Genomic DNA, 19,494 nt, shown 5'->3' on the forward strand with positions numbered 1-19,494 from the left:
TTACACCTAGGGAAAGTGTATATGGAGATACAGCTTCATAATTCAGGTTTACTGAATAGGAGGTAGTTATTATGACATTTAAATCTCCCCAAATTCTTGAATAATTTGATTAATATTTCAAATTATCGAATCTCTTGACATAACACTGTTGAATCTGAGCTATATAATGTATGCACATGAGCGCACAACAGACTGTCCTGATGAGGAACTTGATTAAGATTATATGAAATTAAAACTTCTCTTCCAATATTGCCTGAAATAAAAATGGTTTTCATATTATTGCCTTGATGAATTTGGTCAGGTGGTAGAATGGGGAAAACACGGACCACTGCCTTGCATACAGGAATTAGATTTCAAATGGTCAGGCCTGCTATCAACAAATGCTATTGAACACAAGGCTCAGACCCTCACAATCTCTCCAGCTGCCCATTACTTGTGAAAATATTTTGTCTTTGTAGAACGTGGTGAAGGGCAGTTTAGAGCAGAGTCATAAGCCGGTGGTTGCCCGCTAAAGGTGGCCTGTGAGTAGGGCTCACTCATAGGTGTGTTTTGTTTGGCCCACATGGTGACTGTTTTTAAATGTTGGTAATTGTTGCCAGTATTTAAAAACATAAAAATCACACATAGAACTCTTGATGTCTGGACATTCTTGAACAACTGGAAAATCTGACGGAGACTTATACCACCCCTGCTCAGCCGCAGTGGAGAGGGGCAGCGGGCAGGCGTCCCTGTGATGGGGGACGTGCTGTCTGTTCCCTCCCTACCGCCGTCACGGCCACCTCACTCATATATGGTACCTGCCTAGACACAGATGGATTTGGGGGTATTTACTGCATTCTTAAGCCCCAGAAAGAGAAAGCTCTTTAGCTTTTGGTGCCAATGACTTGCTGGCCCCTGATGTCGTGGTGATAACATACCTGGGCTGAGAGGCAGCTCACCTCCCAGTTCCTGGAGAAAGGGTCTGGACTACCTTCAAATGAAGCACTGACTACTGGTAAAACTAGGCTGGTGACACTAGGAAGACCAAAAAACACAGTCCCCATTCTTGAGAAGGGAGTCGCTTTGGAAGGAGTCCCCTCCCCCAGGAACATTTTGCATTTTGCAACTGGAGAGAAAGGAAAACAAATGCCAATCTATCAGCGCAGCATTCTCTGCAAACCTCAGCCTTCTTTCCTATACTGCAAGCATGCGTTACCACAAGTGCCACATGCTACTCCTCGTGTATATATACCTATTTTGTTTAACTCTATGCTTTGAAACATGTAATGATAATAGTAACAATAGCAATACCAACTAATCTTTACTGAGCACCTTTTATAAGCTAAGCACTTTCCATACAACAACCCCACGAATCAGGTCCTCTTATTTGTCTTCATCTTACAAATACGGAAACAAAGCTGAGAGAGGTTGGGAGGTCGAGGGAATTTCTCGTGTTCACACCGGTAATAAGTGATAAGGCCCAGGTGTGATGCATATAATTTTCACCTCTGGAGGGCGAATGGGCACATATTTATAGCATGAATGGTTTGAGCCAGGCACTCTCACATGCATTACTTCATTCATTCTTTCCAGTACTTAATCCCTATTTAAAAAGTGGAAGACTGGATGACTTGACAAAATGCATACAGCTAATAAGTGGGAGACAGGTTCTCTGATTCCCAGCCCTGTGTTTCTCCCGTGACAACTGCTGCTGTCTTGGTGGGGCTCCCTGTTCCCTTTATTAGGACAGAATGCATATGTATCCATGACTTTCCAGTCAGTTAGTTTTCCAATTAAAAAATAAAACTTTCTCAATCATAACAAAAATAGTCACAAAGGACCAGGACTAAAACCTGGACAGTCTAGCTAAAGATAAAGTATTTGGCAGCATGCAGGATGGCATCAATCAACCCTTAAGTACCAGCTGTGCTTGAAAAGAGATACTAGGGCAGGCTCAGAGAAAGGGAGGAATCTCAAATCTGAGATTTGAGAAGCAGGTGAATGGGCAAATGGCCAACCTCGTGCTCTCTGTGTAGAAAAAAGCACCAAGAACAGACTTGGGCCTCAGAAATGCAAGGTGATTAAACTCCATTATTTCTCCTAGGCTGAAAAAAACAATGCTCTTCTTTTCTGACCTACACCCCATCCCTCAGCTCATCCCAAATAATGCTCACTTTGACAAGAACTTGATCATGATCCCAGGCCCAGAATAAGAACCTAATAAAGTAATACTTTATTCAGATGTGCACGTTCCTATCAGGATGATCATGGGTCTGAGTGTGCTCTGTGTAGATACAGACAAGTAAGATCAGTTCTCTGTGTATTCACAGTGGCCCAATGATAGCAGCTACATCACGGTTCACTGTCAGCTCAATCTGGGAGGTTCCTGAAGGCGGAGGAGTTCTGGGAGCTGATTTCTTTCAGAGTCATCCTGAGCCCTTCAATCCCCAAAGCATACTTCAGAAATCATCAGTTCCATGAGATGCTCCTCAGTAAGAGAGATTTGCGGTAAAGTGAATCTGGGGACACCTATGTAGTGTATTCTTTTGTTAGAGAGTTCTGGTGGACATGTAAAACCTCTGATAATTTCCTCGGTTGAGAAATCTGCTTAATTTTGTTTAACCCAGTGCTTCCTGAGCATATTTGGGAAAGATGGCGTATTTTCTTACATTTAATTTCTTATCTGCATTTTACGGAAACAGAGATCTTCAGAACCTATTTTGAACGACTCCTTAAAACACTTAGAAGGGACAAACTCCGCTGAGTGAGCTCTTTTGTGGGGAACAGGGGAGTGAAGAAAGTGTACATGAACATGTAAAACTTTTTCTATTACAAAGGGTATACAATAAAATGTAAGAAATTTATCTCTTTCTCACCCCAAATGTTATGTTTTATTCTCCACAGGGAACTAATATAAATACTTTCTTATATATTCTGTCAAAACTGTGTGTCCGTGTACAAATAAGAGTATTTTATAAGTACCATTCTCTGCCTACTTTTTCCATTTGCTAGCTTAGGGAGTCATTCCATATCGGCATAAAGATTGGTTTCACTATCTTTAATAGCTATATAGGAGTTCATTGCATGGGTGCACCCCCACAATCCTATACTTTGCAAAGGGCTCCCCTCAATATTTGCAGTACTCATCTGGCATCATACATAGTTATTACATTATCACTGAGTATATTCCCTATACTATGCTTTACAGCCCTGTGACTGTATTGTAACTACAAATTTGTACTTCTTAATTTCTTCACCCTTTTTGCCCATTTCTAAGTCCCTTCCCCTCAGGCTACCATCCATTTGTTCTCTGTATCAGTGAGTCTGTTTTTATTTTGTTTGTTCATTTATGTTGTTAATATTCCACACAAGTGAAATCATATGGTATTTGTCTTTCTGACTGACTTATTTCACTGAGCATAATATACCTAGGTTCCTCTATACTGTTGCAAATTGTAAGATTCCATTCCTTTTTGTGGCCAAGTAATGGCCCATTGTATATTGTACTGCAGAATTTTTTTTTTTTTTTTTTTACCTACTTGTCTATGATTATGCTGCAACGAACATAGAGGGACAAGCAGATATTCTTTTGAATTAGTGTTTTGGGTATCTTCAAATATATACCCAGAAGCAGAGTCACTACTCCAATTTCTTTAAACACTCACTTGTGGATAGAGGCATAGAATTTGGGGGAGATCTTCTCCTAAGGAAGTCTGAACTTTCAGACACAGACTAGAGCATATGGGCTGATTCTGGTCTGAGAGGGACGAAGCCCTCAGTTCCTTTTGGTAATTATTAGCCATCCACGGTCTGTGTCTTAGCATGACCAGCCACTTTATCAAGATGGAGAAAGGGTGGGGACGGGACATGTTTTGCTGGCATATTTTCTCTGAAAACATTTGCTTTGCTTTTAGGCAGCAATCCTAGCTCAGACACAAATAAGGTGCCCACTAGATGATGGGAGTATCCTTCACTGCCGGGCTGCTTTAACATTTTGATCAGTTCTATTGATTATTTCACTTTTGTGAGGCTTGTCTTTCTCACCTGCCCTTCACTGTATGCCGTATCTTCATCAGAAGGCTGATGAGTAAAAACGAGCCATCTTCTGCTCTCATTGCTATGTTCTCCTTTCTTGCCAACTAATGAGAACATGTTGCAATGGACTTTGTTACTGAAGAAAAACCAACAAACTCACTTCCAGGAAGCAGAAAAGAACGGTATTGTTTCCCCTTTGAAAGTCAAAGACACTAGCAAGTTTTCTGGATCAAAATGAAAACCCAGGGTTCAAAAGCAGAGTTCTGTTTGGCAGAATCAAGTTGGCTTTAGGAGTCTGTGGGTCGTAGGTCAATGACCCAGAACCGACTTATCACTAAGTCCTTTGGAACTCTGAGATTTTCCAGGTTAGTCTGACCCTTTATGTTCAAGCATTTATACAAATATAATAGGAATTCTAAAAGAAGAAAACAGAGAATGGGGGAAGTGCAGTGTAATAAATTTGAGACTTTTCCAGAACTGGTGAAAATTATAAATATCTAAATTGAAGATGAACCATGAATCCTAAGACTACACACAAAATAAGTTAACATCTAGTCATAGTATAGTGAAATTTCAGAATAAAAAACAGAGAACCTCTTTACTATAACTAGAGAAATGCAGACAATTAAGGACAAAATTAAATCAACAGACTTGTCACCAGCAATAATAGGTATTGGGATGACACTTTCAAAATGTCAAGAAAAAGCAATTATTAACGTAAAATTTATCATTGAGCCTTGAGAGTGAAATAAAGACATATTCAGGCAAACAGAGACTGAGAAAGTTTATCTTTCATACACCCTTCTTGAAAAATTCCCTAGAGAAAGTTTTTTAACTGTACAAAGAAGATTATACCTAATAGAAATTAATGGATGAATGCAGTAATGATTAGAAAATAAACTGGTATATGACAGTAAGTTTATGTAAGTATTCGCTATTAAAAATACCAATTACAGCAATGATGAGAATAGAATTTAAATATTAGAAAATAATCATATGAGTAGTTGATTACAGTTATGATTTAAAATTTTTTAATATTCAGAAGGAGATATTCATTTTACAGTTTGTTAGCTCAAGAATATATCTTTTTTAAAAAAAAGTCAGGGTCAATACTTCTAAAAAGAGCAAGTAGGGACGGAAATAGAGAAACAAAGAAAGCTCACGCACTCTAGAAAAGGGTATAAAAAAAACAGAAACTACTGAGTATAAAACAAAAAATTGATGCTGAAAATTAAAAAGAGGACATCATGGATAAAAATTATAAAAGCCACAAGCAAATACTAGGAAAAATCATTTCAAAATCATTGTTCTCATTGTATTAATTCTGAAAGTACTAACAATTTGAAAAAAAAAATGAGGTAGTCTCCTAGAAAAAATATAAATTGACAAAATAGAATTAAGAATAGATTTCTCACAAACACATGTCTTTCTCTTCTCTCTCTGTTTTCAATGCACATGCAAAATAATCTTCAAGGAACAGATAATCTTCATGTTATACAAAGTGTTACAGAAAATATAAAGAGAGGGAAAGAACTCCCGTTCATTTCATGAGGCTACTATAACCCTGGTAATGAAACTAGACAAGAACAACACAATAAAAAGAATTTATAGTTCAAAGCCTTAATAAAACATTGCAAACTAAATGTTATATGATTACGTTGGGATTAATCTCAGGAATTTAAGGATAATTTAATGCCAAAAATATTGATCAATGTAATTTTCATCAACAGATAAAAGAGAAACCCCTATGTGCATCTCAATAGATATGAAAAAGTTTTTTTTAAAAAATGACCCTTCTTAATGAAAGTTTTGGTAAATGAAGAATAAACAGGGATTTCCTTACTCAAATCAAGAGTGTCTAGCAAAAATCTAAAGGAACTGTCACATTTAATGGTAAAACATGAGAGGCAGGTTCTTCAAAGTTAGAAATAAAACAAGAATGCCACAATTACAGCTTCTTATAACATTACACCAGAAGTTTTAACTGCAATAATAAGATAGAAAAAATTAAATATTTAAGGACCAGAAAAAAAGAAAATCAAAGTTCTCATCTTCACAGGAAAAAGATATTATCTGTATCAACACAGTCTAATAGAATATTTCGCAAATGAGGGAAAAGTTCTATATCTGTGCTATCTAATATGGTAGTCAATCATCCTATATGGCTCTTGATCACTTGAAATAGAACTGGAGCAACTAATTTTTTAAATTTTATTTGTTTAATTTAAGTAACTACAAATGGCCAGTGACTATCATATTTGACAGCTTCAATCTATATAGAATATCAAAGGCAATCTATAAACTAACTTGATTTAATGAGAGTTACCAAGTTTTCTGTGTACAAGATCAACATATAAAAATCAATAGTTCCCAAATCCTGTGATAACCAATTTGAAAGTATAATTGAAACAATGTACCATTCATACAGTAATAATAACTAGTAGGCACTTAGAAATATATTAAACAGAACATTTATTACTAATACCAAGTAAATTACAAAAATTTAGAAAGAAATTAAAAAGCAGACCTATGAATGAAAAGCTATTTCGTATCCATGGGTGAGAAGATTCAATATTTGAAAGATATTGGTTCTCTCCAGAATAATACATAAATTCAGTGCAGTTCCAGTCAATATCTCTAGAGAGTATTTATGGAACTCGATAAAGTAATCCTAAAATTCATGTAGAAAAATAAAGGGCTAAAAGTAGCCAAGATAATACTGAAAAAATAATAAGAAAGAATACCAGATAAAAATCATTTAGAAAGTGATTAAAACAAAAATATATGGTATCGGTGCAGGTTTGGACAGAGAGATCAATGGAACTAAATAAAATCCAGACATACAACCACATTTATAAGTGAACTGGTATATAACAGAGGTCATTACATCAATAGATAAAGGACAGACTAGTCAAAAATGGTACTGGAACAACTGGCGGTCCTTTCAGAAAAAGACACACCTATTCTACATTATACACCAAAATAAATTTAATGATTTACAGACCTAAACAGAAGAAGCAAAATATTGAACCATAAAAAGAAAATAAAAAATATAATTAATATCTGGATTTTAAATAGATAACAATATCTTATAACCAAAAGAAAAAAATTTTTAAATATGCAGAAGATATAAACAGGCAATTTACAACAAAGAATCTAGTTTCAGTAAACATTAAAGGATGATCATCTGCATGAGGAACTCATTAAAATTACTAGTGAAATTCCATTTCTTATATGTCAAAAGTACAGAAATATAAAATTTAGATACTATAGTCAGTGAGTATGTGGAAAATGGGAACTCACATATTGCTACTGGTAGTATAAATTTAAAACCACTTTGGAGAACTATTTTACAAATCCCATCCAGTTGAAGATGTCAGCCCTAGGGCCACCAAACCCACTGCTAAGAATATATTCGAGAGAAAGTCTGGAACATGGATACAAGGAGACATGTACAAGATGTTCATTGCAGCATTGTTGGTGTTTGCGACAAACTGCAACCAACCTAACAGTTCATGAAGGGACTGGATATATAAACTCACCATACTGCACACTGGCGGAAATGAATTACCTTATTTCTACATGTCCCCAAATAGCTGAACCTCAAAAAGTGACTTGGGGTAGGGGGGAATCTCAAATTGTAGAAGGTGTACAAGCTATGAAACCATGTATATAAATTTTTGAAACATTCAAAAGAGTAACATTGCTGTAGGTGACGAGGTAAAAGCTCAAAGGCATAGAAGGAGAATTATAAGTAACTTCAACACAAAGAGATCAGAGATTTGATCTAAATCTCAGTTCCACCAAACACTTGCCTACGGGCAAGTTGCTTAATCTACAGTGCCTTGACTTTTCTCAACTGTAAAGTAAGAACAATCCTTTTATGTCATGAGATTTTTCAACAAATGAGTGTCTTGGTTTAAGAGCATGCTCAGTCAATCATCATCATCATTTGAAAGGAGAGAACCGAGCCTCTTAATGTCCTGCTTCAAGGCCTCTGAAGGTACAGGGTAAGAACCCTCCAAGTTTAGCTCTTTCACACATTCAGATTTCAGAAACTTGCGCTTTCTTGCTGGGCCAGAACACCCAAGTACAGAAGTGCATATCCATGAAAGGCTATGTACAGGACATAAATCATAAGAAAATAATTAGAAACAGGTGGGATTGACTGTGAACAGCCTTTCTGATGTCCTGCTGTGGTAGAAAGAGAATTTAACAGAATTTTGTAGGCATGTGGGTGTCTGTTCCCTCATCTGAGAGGCACGGGGGCTGGACAAAGGAGACCATTCATTCCAAAGTCGGTTACTTCATCCCTTTGAGCCCTCATTTCTCCAACTCTTTATGGGTGGTAATAAAGCCTTCCTAAAGAAGCTGTTGTAAGGATTAAACCAATGGATGCACAGAAGCTAACGAGTGGAAGTACCTACTGTATGGTCCCTACTTTTGCAGCTCAAGGCTTCCATACCTCTTCTCTGTGATAAGGAAGACACATTGCAGACCTCCTCTCTGACATTAGCAAAGGCCAAAAGACCTACCTATCTTAGTGCCTAGAAAAGCCAAATTTGAGCTAGTTCTTTGACTTAGAATGTAATTATTGTCGTTTGCCGTTGCTGTTTCCTAAGAATTTTTCATGGACTGTCTCTTCCTTTAATGCTACCAGTAGGTCTGTAGTAGGTGGTTAGATAGGCATGAACAGAATAGGAACCACAGACCAGGTGCAGAGGATCACCAGGGTGGAGCACCCCATGCCTAGCAATGGGCAAAACTACAAGCTTTTATATGACCACTCCCTTAAGTATTAACCCCTGGTGTCAACAGGTGTGAATGAGTTGGAGTGTCCTTTCTCTAAGAGCAGTGGTTTTTTGTTTGTTTGTTTGTGTGTTTGTTTTGTTTTTTCTCGTGGAGGAGAATGGCTCCAGACTCCCAGGCTCTGGGAGAAAATCCAACTTCACAAACATGAAGGACCAATGAGTGACAACTATCCTCTGGCATCTTTTTTGGCTCCCTTTTCTCCTGCCTTATCAAAATGCAAAGCTTTTTACTAGAGAAAGCAAGGCAAAGTACACATTTTCTAATAAAGCAGACAATTACTTTGGACATATTTGAGCAAAACCATGTGGATTTATGGATTAAGAAACATTTGTGCAGCAACTTGTCTACACATCCCCAGGGCCTCAACAAAATTGAGGCTTATAATCACAATCACAGATTTCATCAGGGTTCACTTTAGGCAGAAGATACAAAGGTTAAATTTTCAATGTACCGTATTTTGTCATATATGGTGTGCACTTTTTTGCCCAAATTTTTGAGGGAAAAATAAGGATGTGGATTATACATAGGCAGTACTAATTCTGTATCTATATGTTTTTAATTCTTTTACTTATGTTTATGCATTAAAAAGTGTAACTCTAGAAAGCAGTAATGATATCCATATGCAAAATAATACCCTGGAATATGATAATCAGTTTTGTATCTAAATATAAATAAGTAAAAAAAATTCAAATAAAATATTAAAACAAAAGATATTTTTCCTGAAATTGTGTGCCAAAAATGTGGGTGTGCACTAAACACAGGTGCATTATACACAGGAAAATATGGTACATTAGTAGGGTCATTTCTTTAGCTCCCACCTTGAATAATACTAGGGAAAGACACAGGGCTAGTTTTATATGGCTTGTTTTAGAGAGAAAACCACAGGCCCAAAATGGCATCATTTGTGCTGAAAGCCCATGATGCCAAACTTAGATTTTTTTTTTTTTAATTCTCACCTGAGAATATAGACAGACAGAGAGAGGGGAGGAAAGAAAGAGAATGGGAGAGAGAGAAACATCAACGTGAGAGGGAAACATTGATTGGTTGCCTGGCATATACACTCCAACTGGGGATTGAACCTGCAACCTTTTGGAGTATGGAACAACACTCCAACCAGCTGAGCCATTTAGCCAGGGCCAAAACTAGATTTAATACCTGATTTAATTGCAGTTTCAACCTCTCCAAAAAACATAATAACCAGTCTGGAATTTTCTGGCCAAACACTAGTAAGGTAATTTGTCCTGTGGACTCTCCCTGACCAACCCCCTCCCCCCCGCAACTGCCCCTCAATACATAGAAAGGAAATCTGCAGGTTAGAAACCATTCCCTTCACCTTGGCTGGTGTGGTTCAGTGGATTGTGCACCAGCCTGCATGCCAAAAGGTTGCCAGTTCAATTTCTAGTCAGGGCATATGCCTGGGTTGAGGGCCAGATCCTCAGTGGCCCTCATATGACAGGCACCCATAGATACTTTTCTTCCTCTTCTTCTCCTTCCTTTCCCCTCTCTCTAAACATAAATAAATAGAATATTTGGGGGAAAAGCCCTTCCCTTCTTTTACCCTAAAGAACGGGTGTCCTGGCCCCAAAATAGTCATTTCTTTTCTATAGAACCTTCCTAACAATCCTCTGCACTACCCTAAAGGAAAGCACTTTGCCTGAAATAATCTACTCTAATTTCCTAGTGCAACCTCTTTCTGCCTGTAAAACCTTCCTTTTGTACAACTCCTTGGACCACCCTTCTATTTGCTAGATGGGATGCTGCCCAATTTATTAATCGCTTAATAAAACCAATTAGATCTTCACATTTACACGGTTGAATTTTGATTTTTTTTTTTTTTTTTTTTTTTTTTTTTAGTGAGTGGCTGAAAGCATTCACTTACTCAGCCCAGACAGGATGGGATTATGAAACAGGTTCTTGTTAAGAAATAAAGCGTTGAACTTTTCTGTTTGCAAAATGAACATTTATTTCACTTCCCCCTCTGTGTTTTCTGCAGAACATAGAGCTGTGAATGAACTTGCTTCACTTTCTCTAAACCACATGTTACTAAGGAGCTGAAGTCAGTCAGTGGTGACAACCACTCTTTGGGATTAAACTGTCAAGTAACGTGACCTGAGGGTTTCTGTCTCCTTGAGAGTAATTTTCCAGTAAGCAAAGACTGGAATCAAAAGAATCCTGGGCTTTTATGCCTTTTTTAAATATGAAATCTCCCTTATCTAATCATGTGAGGTCAGCCCAGAAGGAGTGCAAGAAATTGTCCGTAAGGCTTGGAAAATACCTGAATGAATAAGATAAAAAGAAGCTGCCAGAGACCAGAAAACATGACTCTACGTCATTTTACACTAATTCACTTTTTTGAGTTCACATCCATTTCTCTATTTTCCATTATTCTCCTAAGTTACTATATATTCACCCAAAGCAAATAAATTTTTTAAAATTAATGTATAACTGGCATATACCATTATATTAGTTTCAGGTATACAAAATAATAATTTAATATTTATGTATATTTTGACATGGTCACCACAATAAACTAACATCCATGACTATACATAGTTAAAATGTTTTTCTTATGATGAGAAGTTTTAAGATCTACTTTCTTAGCAACTTGCACATATATAAGGCAGTATTATTAACTGCAGTCAGCATGCTGTGTATCACCAAAGAACTTTTAATATACAAAGTTCATGGGCAATTCTTTATAATCTTGAGAAAAATGAAATTATTTATAGCTGGAGTAGGGAATCCTTGAGCAGATTTTTTTTTTTTTTAAAGCAAGTTAAAATCAGTAGTAGCTACACATGAGAATAATCAAAGATTTAATTTTTTGTTCCCAAATGGTCTGGCTCCAGCTAAAAATTCAGGATCTGAGAGAGTACAGGAACAAGCAACAGTATAAAATCCTAGCGCTCATGCTACTCAAGTATATTTTCTAGTCTTTTATTATTAGCTGTGCAGATCTCTAGATAAAATCTGCAAGAGATTTAGAATTGGTTCTTCTTTTATATTCATAGAAGGTTCTTGTAATTCTCTAATTAAAGATCTTTAGAGATTAGCTTTAGTTAGAGAGAAAAAGCAATGCAAAGCCAAACTGGACTATGGTATTGTATACTATTTATATCTAGTGTGATTTTCAAATTAAGAATCAAGTGATCTGTCAACACAATCTTTGCCAAGCACTTGAAATAATGAGCTATTTCTTGCCATTGGATTTATTGACTGTCAATACTTATTTCAAGTGATCTGAGTCACCTTAATATTTGTGTGAAACTGCAGGGTATAAATCACTTAATGAGAAAAATGTCTAGTGTCTGACATTAATCACAAAGCCATCTTCAAGTCCAAGCAAATCTCTAAACTGAAGAAAGTACTTCACTCTCATTCTTCCACTCACATCAGCTCTTGTGGACAAATGAAATGAGTACATGGGAACCTATTATTGAGGCAACTAAGTAGCCAAACAACCTGGAAGTAAACTGCTGCTTCCTGGAAGAGATAAATCTGACGACCAACTTAAAAAAAAGAAACCAAAACAAAACTCTCCACCCCCAGCTAGGTTTGATAGTAGATAGTATTGGTTGGAACACAGAAAATCAGCAAATACTTACGATCATTATAAATGTGCCCAAGAACTCGGAGAGTGTTTCTTTAGCTAAGCTGCTTTTTAGAACCAGTCTCTGCTTGAAGGTTTTTCTCTTTTGTCTCTTCTCAGGCTGCATCCTGCGGCTTCTCCAAGGACTGCTCCTTCCACCAATACCTGCTTCTTCTGGTCCCTACTTCACTCACAGGAAAAGGAAGTTTGACAACTGCTCATAAATTCCTTGAGACCTCTGACGAGGTTATTTGACTCCACACTGTCCCAATTACAGCCTGTGACTTAATCCTCTGATGAAGTTGTCTCTCCCTGTTCACTGCTATTTATTTGAATTAACAAGATAAAGCTTTTGAAATCCCAAAAGAATCCTTTTATGCTTTTTGTGCCTGATGGATTAATCATTACCTTTATTCTCAAGGTAACTTTCTCTTGGTTGGCTTGGGGGTATTTTTTTCTTCAAGAGATGAAAAAAGAGACGTGTGCTTGTTGTGTTGCCAAACCACAGTGACGGGCTCCGGTCCAGAGATTTCTATGTTACACAATGGCAGGCTTCTGATTTTTTTTCAACCATTGGGAAGTGGGTGGTTGGGGTGCAGTTTGGAATTGTCAAACCAGGTATGTATATGTCTTGTGTAAATGTTCTTTTCTGAAGGAGATTTTCATGCAAATTGGAGGTGAAGAAAATATAGATGCATCTTTCTGTAAGAGAAATCAGAAAATATAGATGTGTCTTTCTGTAAGACTTAATATCATTAAATCTGTTTTCCTTTAATATCATTTCAGTGATTTAATGATGCATCCCTGAGAGCAGAAAGAACCATTGCACCCATTCTAGAGATGGAGAAATTAACATACAGAGAGGCCATTGCAAGTTTCTCATTGCAAGTCTGTAGCACAGGATAGGGTCTCCTCCTCAGCTACTGAAACTAGACGTCACCTCCTGAAGAAGTTTGGGATCCAAGAATCAGAAAGATGAAGAAGGCAACTTGCTGAGTTCTTTCCAAAGAAAAATTCCAGTTTGAAAACCAATTTTCTCCCCTTTATGAACCATAAAATATTTAGGCAAAATACATGGGAAATAAACAATAGCAGCCTGAAAATTCATACTGTTTAAAGATCACTGAGCTAGAGATTAGTATGAATATATGCCACCCCAATTAAACAAGAAAGTGGGTAAATACACCTAGGCTTCTGGGTTTACAGTTTGATGAATTACATCCTTTCAGGCAACAGTGTTGAGAGCTAGCTTCTTGTCATGTCAAATATTCAAGCTTCGTTTTTTTTTAAAACTAGTTTGTCTGAAGAAATAGAATCCAGCAGTTGTTTCTGAATACAAAGGCAGTCCCAAGCTTCCTCCAAACCCTCCCACAGAGAAGCTGGCTTTGTTTTAGGCCCTCCCCTACCTTTGCAGGAGGCCAGCAGACAATTCTAGCTGGGGAGGCAGCCTGGAAGGGAAGGAGCAGAGTCTGGAGAAAGCTGCTGGAAGTTCAGGAGCAAAAGGAGACACCTAATCTGTAGGCAGAACATGGAGTTTAGGCCTCAAACATTTCTATCTTGCTTGGGGACACACCATTTATTGTAGAGCCAGAAGAATAAAGCATTTGGCTTTAATTGCTGGTTAAGTTGTCATGGATATTATTGCCGAGGAGAGTTGATTATGACCAGCCTACTGCCAAGTCCCAGAGGATGAACCAGAGAAACAAAACTTCATTGCTGATATCAGACAGAGGTTTATTTTGGTCTCTTTGTTGGCTCATCTAAGAAATATTTACGGCATACCCATTATGTGCCACACCCTGTGCTTAGCAAAAACACGAGATTCTTGCCCTTCATGAGCTAAGAGTCTACTGAGGGGGACAAAGTGAAATAATCACACACACAGAAATAGGAATGCACATCTGAGAGGCATGCCACAAAGTGGGGGGACATGAGTGAACATAAGAGGGAGATTTCACTGTGTCCGAGAGATCTCTCTTGGCTCCTCCAAAGAAACCATGTCTGAATTGAGATTAGAAGGGAGCTTAGGGGTAAATGACAGGTACTGGGAAAGGAAGAGCATGTAGCTAGGCCTAGGGGGATGGAGGTGGAAATCATATGGTGTCTAAGACTGAAACGAACCATGGCAGCTGGCTCCCAGATCAAGTGAAGGAGTGATGCAAAATGAGCCTGAGGCTGTGGGCAGGGCTCAGACTTTACTGAGCCTTGTAAATAGTTTTTAGGGCTAAAATCAGTAAGTCATTGAGGTGGTTTAAGCAGTAACAGGACACCAGGATATTTGAGTTTTGAAAAGATCATCCTAGCCAGTGAGATGGAGAGTGGATTGGAGGGGACCTCATGTGGTCAAAGGTGGATCTATTGTGGATTATTACAGAAACCTAGGACTGGGTGGGGGCTTTGACAATGAGGAGAAATAAAACAATTCAAGAGTTCTTTATATCTTAAATTGGAAGTCTTCATGGTTTCAATACGGAAAATGAGGGAAAAGGACTCATAAGATTGATGTCTGGGTTCTTGGCTTGCTGGTAAGAGGTGCTAAGCAATGGGAAGGGAAATTCTGGAAGAGGACCAGGATTGCAGTGGAAGATCATGAATTCTGCTCGTGTAGGGTGAGCCTCATGGGTTGTCTGGTGCTTCTGAGAGAAGGTGTCAAGTAGAAAACGATATGGGTCTTGATTCAGAGGGAGGGTCTGTGCATGCATAGAGGAGATAATTAAAACCATGAATAAAAATGAGGTTACCTAGGGAAAGAGTTTGAAGAGAGCAGAGGCTGAACATTTCGTACTCAAGTAGAGAGAATGAAATCTTTATTATTTTTTATTCTATCTTCAAACAATGGTTACACTTTTCACCTCTTATGACTGCGAACAACTCATCAGCAAACGTAACGTACACTCCCCAGCCAGCCACCAAAAGATTCAAAAGCATCCAGAGAAGATAAAAATAACATCTCTCCTCTACATGGGAAGGGACATTTGCAAAGCCACTCTCATGCCAAAGTTTCTATTAGGAACATGGGACTGTTTAATTTCTTTCAAGCATTCATCCAGAAAAACCTTTTTTTGAGTATCACATGTCTATGGGGGACTTAAGTATTGGAAAATTTTAGTTTAGTTTAGTTTAGTTCAGTAATAGCTAATAAGCTTAGTAATCAATGCATGTAAAAAGCTATTGTTCCAGGAACTGAAGATATGACCCACCTTGCCTGCAGGAGACCATAAACAGTTCCACCTTTGTGCCTCAGGAGGACTGAAAGCAATTCAAGATGGTATCTGAGCCATTGTACTGCAAGGTGAGACATCCACAGCCCAGGACACAGAAAAAGACCGTCTTCCAGGACACAGATGCAAGAAATGCTGCAGCTTTTATCTGATGAACTTTTCCTCTGAATTCCAAACCTCTTACCTACACTTTTCTTCTACTTATAAAAAAGGTCAGTTTAAAATGGAATTTAAGATGGTCTGTTAGGGTAAAAACAGCACCTGTCTTCGCATATTACTCACTATCTGAATAAAGCGCCTGTAAAGATTCAATCCCTGTCTCTGTTTATTGAGTCTCTGTTTATTGAGGCAGCATGAACACCAGCTTTTCTGATTTCAATGTTAGGCACAGTATTAAGCAGTGAAAATTCAAAATATGAGGAAGAAAGATCTCTACTGTTAAAAGAGTTAGGTAGTCCACATGACAAAGACCTCCAAATGAATACATCATATAGTAAAACAGGCAGACATGCAAAATACTGAACCAAAATTCCAACTATTGCAGAACTTCCAGTCAAGGGGGTGGCAAAGGCAGACTTGGCTTACCTCTTTGCACAACTGTGTAGAAATTACAACTAAAATATAGAACAACCATCACTCAGGAATGTCAGAAATCGAGCTGAATGGAAGTATGACAACTATGAAATTAGAGAAACCACATCCATCTAAACTGATAAGGAGGGGCACAGGTGCAGAATGAGGTGGTCCAACACCCACATGGATAAAAATTCGGGAGGGATATCTCAAGAAACAGGAGTCCCAGGTCCACACCAGGCCCCCAGCCCAGGATTCCAGTGCCAGTAAGATAAGTCCCCACAACTTCTGGTTGCAAAAACCAGTAGAGATTGAGTCAGTGGAAGAAACTGCTGGAGCCCCAAGCAGTTCCTCTTAAAGAACCTGTACAAAGACTCACCTACTCAGATTCACTCTCTTTGAGCTCCAGCACGGGGGTAGCAGCTGGAAAGGCCCCAGTGGTATACAGGTAGGAACTGAATAGTCTGGCATCAAGGTGAGCAGAGACCAATGTCCATTTGATAAACCTTCCCCTCACAGAGCCAGTAAGATGGTACCTTATATGAAACTTCATCAACCTGGCTAACACTGTTTGACCCGCCTTGGAGATCCCCAGAAGCTCTGCCCCGCCCAACTTATGGGTCCACCCAAGCTGCTTTTCCATAAGAATGGCTGATCAAGGCTCTTAAATCTTATCAAACAAGCAACAGTTGGCTTCAGAGAGCCCTAGCAGCAGCCAGATTAGAGTTACGGCTTGGCTTTGCCTGAGAATCTCCAAGCCCAGCACAAGTAGCAGCCATCTCAGGTTGCTTTAAAGCTCAGGCAGGGGTGCCCCAGGCAAAACACAGGTGGAGGTTGACTTTGACCTGTATCACTAGGGAAACTGTAGAGCCAGCACACCCAGTGGATACCTACAAACCACACTGGAGCACTGCCACCCTGCCCCTGCACAGCTGATTTTCCACGGAGGGCGGAGGTTGATGGTCAGTGGTCACAGCCAGTCCTTGGAGCTGACTGGACTGAGGAAATCCCTCTCATCGATCTGCCAAGAGCAACCAAAGCTCAAGTACAAGAGGAGGGTGTATGCAGCCCACACAAATGATGTACCTTGAGTACGCAGCTTGGGTGATAGGGGAGGTTGCGTTACTGGACCCTACAGCACACCTATCACACTAGGCCACACAACCAAGACAGGGAGTCATAGCAGCTCTACCTAATACATAGAAACAAACATAGGGAGGCTGCCAAAATAAGAGACAAAGAAACATGGCCCAAATAAAAGAACAGATCAAAACTCCAGAAAAAAGAGCTAAATGAAATGGAGATAAACAATCAGATGCAAAGTTTAAAATACTATTTATAAAGATGCTCAAGGAACTTAGTGATGACCTCAGCAGCATAAAAAGACCCAGTCAGAAACAAAGGATACACTGATTGAAATAAAGAACAATTTACAGGGAAACAACAGTAGTGTGTGTGAAGTTGAGAATCAAATCAATGATTTGGAACATAAGAAAGCAAAAAACCCTGCAAAACAAGAAGAAAAAAAAATCCCCCCAAATGAGGACAGTATAAGCAGCTTCTGGGACAACTTTAAGAGGTCCAACATTCACACAGGGGTTTAAGAGAGAAGTGAAAGAACAAGAAATTGGAAACCTACCTGAAAAAAAAGTGAAAGGAAAGTTCCTTAATTTGATGGAGGAAATAGACATGCAAGTCCAGGAAGCACAGAGCCCCAATTATGATGATGCAAAGAGGCCCCATCCAAGACACATCACTATTAAAGGGCCAAAGGTTAAAGATAGAGAGACTCTTAAAAGCAGTAAGAGAAAAAAAGTTAGATACCAGATGGGAGTGGGGAGGGAGAGAATGGATGGAGAAGTGAGGGAATTAAGAAATACAAATAGGTAGTTACAGAATAGCCATGGGGATGTACAGTACAGTTATAGAAAATAGAGTCGCCAAAGAACATATATGCGTGACCCATGGACATGAACAATGGTGGAGGGATGGCCTGAGGGAGTAGGAGTCACTGGGTGGAGGGGGCAAAGGTGGAAAAATCAGGACAGCTCTAGCATAATCAATAAAACATAATTTGTAAAATTCCAGCTATCATCTCATACGTAGGCGTCTCATGCTTAGGCATCTCTTCAGTACCCCCGACTCTGTCCCTCCCTGACGCTAACATTCTCTCCTTCGCTCTCCGGTTTGGCCTGGAATAACCGCCTTTGTCTCCACTCATGAGATCCAACAAGCCTGGTGTTCATAAGGGTAATAACCATCTCATCCTCTGACCTCGCTTTTCCAACCTCTTCTGCGTGGGTCAACTTTATCTCCACTTTACTTCAGATGTTCCTCTTTGGTCACTGTTGGGACTGTGTCACCATTTCCTCTTTCAAAATATTTTACCCCAGAACATATTTCACTGACAAAAACGAAGTTCTTTCATTTCACTCACTCTCTGACTTTCCAAATCTACTTTACATCCTCCTCATAAATGCCGGTCCAACTCCTCTCTCTCTCTACTCCCTTTTTACCTTGTGGTTACCCAAATTTATGACACACTTAGCATCTCAAGTCCCATCAACCCATTGACTTAACTTCCACACCCAGATTGCCAAAGCCCAACTCTGGGTATACCCAGTCATTTATTTTTCTCAAATATTCTCTTCCCAGGTTGTTAGATAACACTGGAGAAAATCATATAAATGTGTTAATTGACCTTATTTCAAATAATTATGATCTAGCATCAGCAGTGGTCCCATATCCTCAGTTAAACTTCAGAGACTGTGATTTGGTAGATTTGGGATGAAGCTCAGGAATCTCACAAACACAATTCGGATAACATGTCCTATTTCACTCTATGCAGCAGCAATGTACCCTTTCTACACCACTCAGCTCCCAGTCTCAGCTCTCCTAGACAGCTAGTGATCTTACTTCCAGTCCATTGGGAAAACACATGGGTTCGTTGGCTATAATACTCTTTGTGTCTGTGCTCTAAAAGATGCCCTAACTTTATGTTGTCCTTTGGTCTTTCCTCCTTCTTTCTAAAGTTAGCCCTGCTACTGGTGTACTGTTCCAGCTCCTCTGGGAACTTGGCTGAATAATGTTCCCCTTACCCTCCTAAATCTCTTTCCACGTTGGCTTCTTTCCCAGGGCCTAAAATGAGCTCAAGTTGTACCTATCTTTAAAAATACTTCTTCAAAGTTACTTCACCTTGAATTTCATTATGTTAGTCAATTTTGCCTACAAGACCTATAGGCTGGTGTCTTGAACAACAGACATTTTTTCTTGCAGTTCTGGAGG

At 38.8% G+C, this 19,494-nt stretch overlaps 1 protein-coding gene across 1 annotated transcript in view; it reads right to left on the reverse strand.

Moving 5' to 3' along the window:
- Nucleotides 1-12,813, reverse strand: part of AQP9 (aquaporin 9) — a 38,557-nt gene extending 25,744 nt beyond the window's left edge. The window contains exon 1 of the mRNA XM_054565361.1: nt 12,432-12,813. Coding sequence (XP_054421336.1) covers nt 12,432-12,542 — 111 coding nt within the window. The 5' untranslated portion in view covers nt 12,543-12,813. The remainder of the gene's footprint in view (nt 1-12,431) is intronic.
- Nucleotides 12,814-19,494: the final 6,681 nt, after the last annotated feature.

This window comes from Pteronotus mesoamericanus, unplaced genomic scaffold (genome assembly GCF_021234165.1).
Source record: "Pteronotus mesoamericanus isolate MK-2021 breed Mesoamerican mustached bat unplaced genomic scaffold, CSHL_Meso_final contig_164, whole genome shotgun sequence".
NCBI lineage: Eukaryota > Metazoa > Chordata > Mammalia > Chiroptera > Mormoopidae > Pteronotus > Pteronotus mesoamericanus.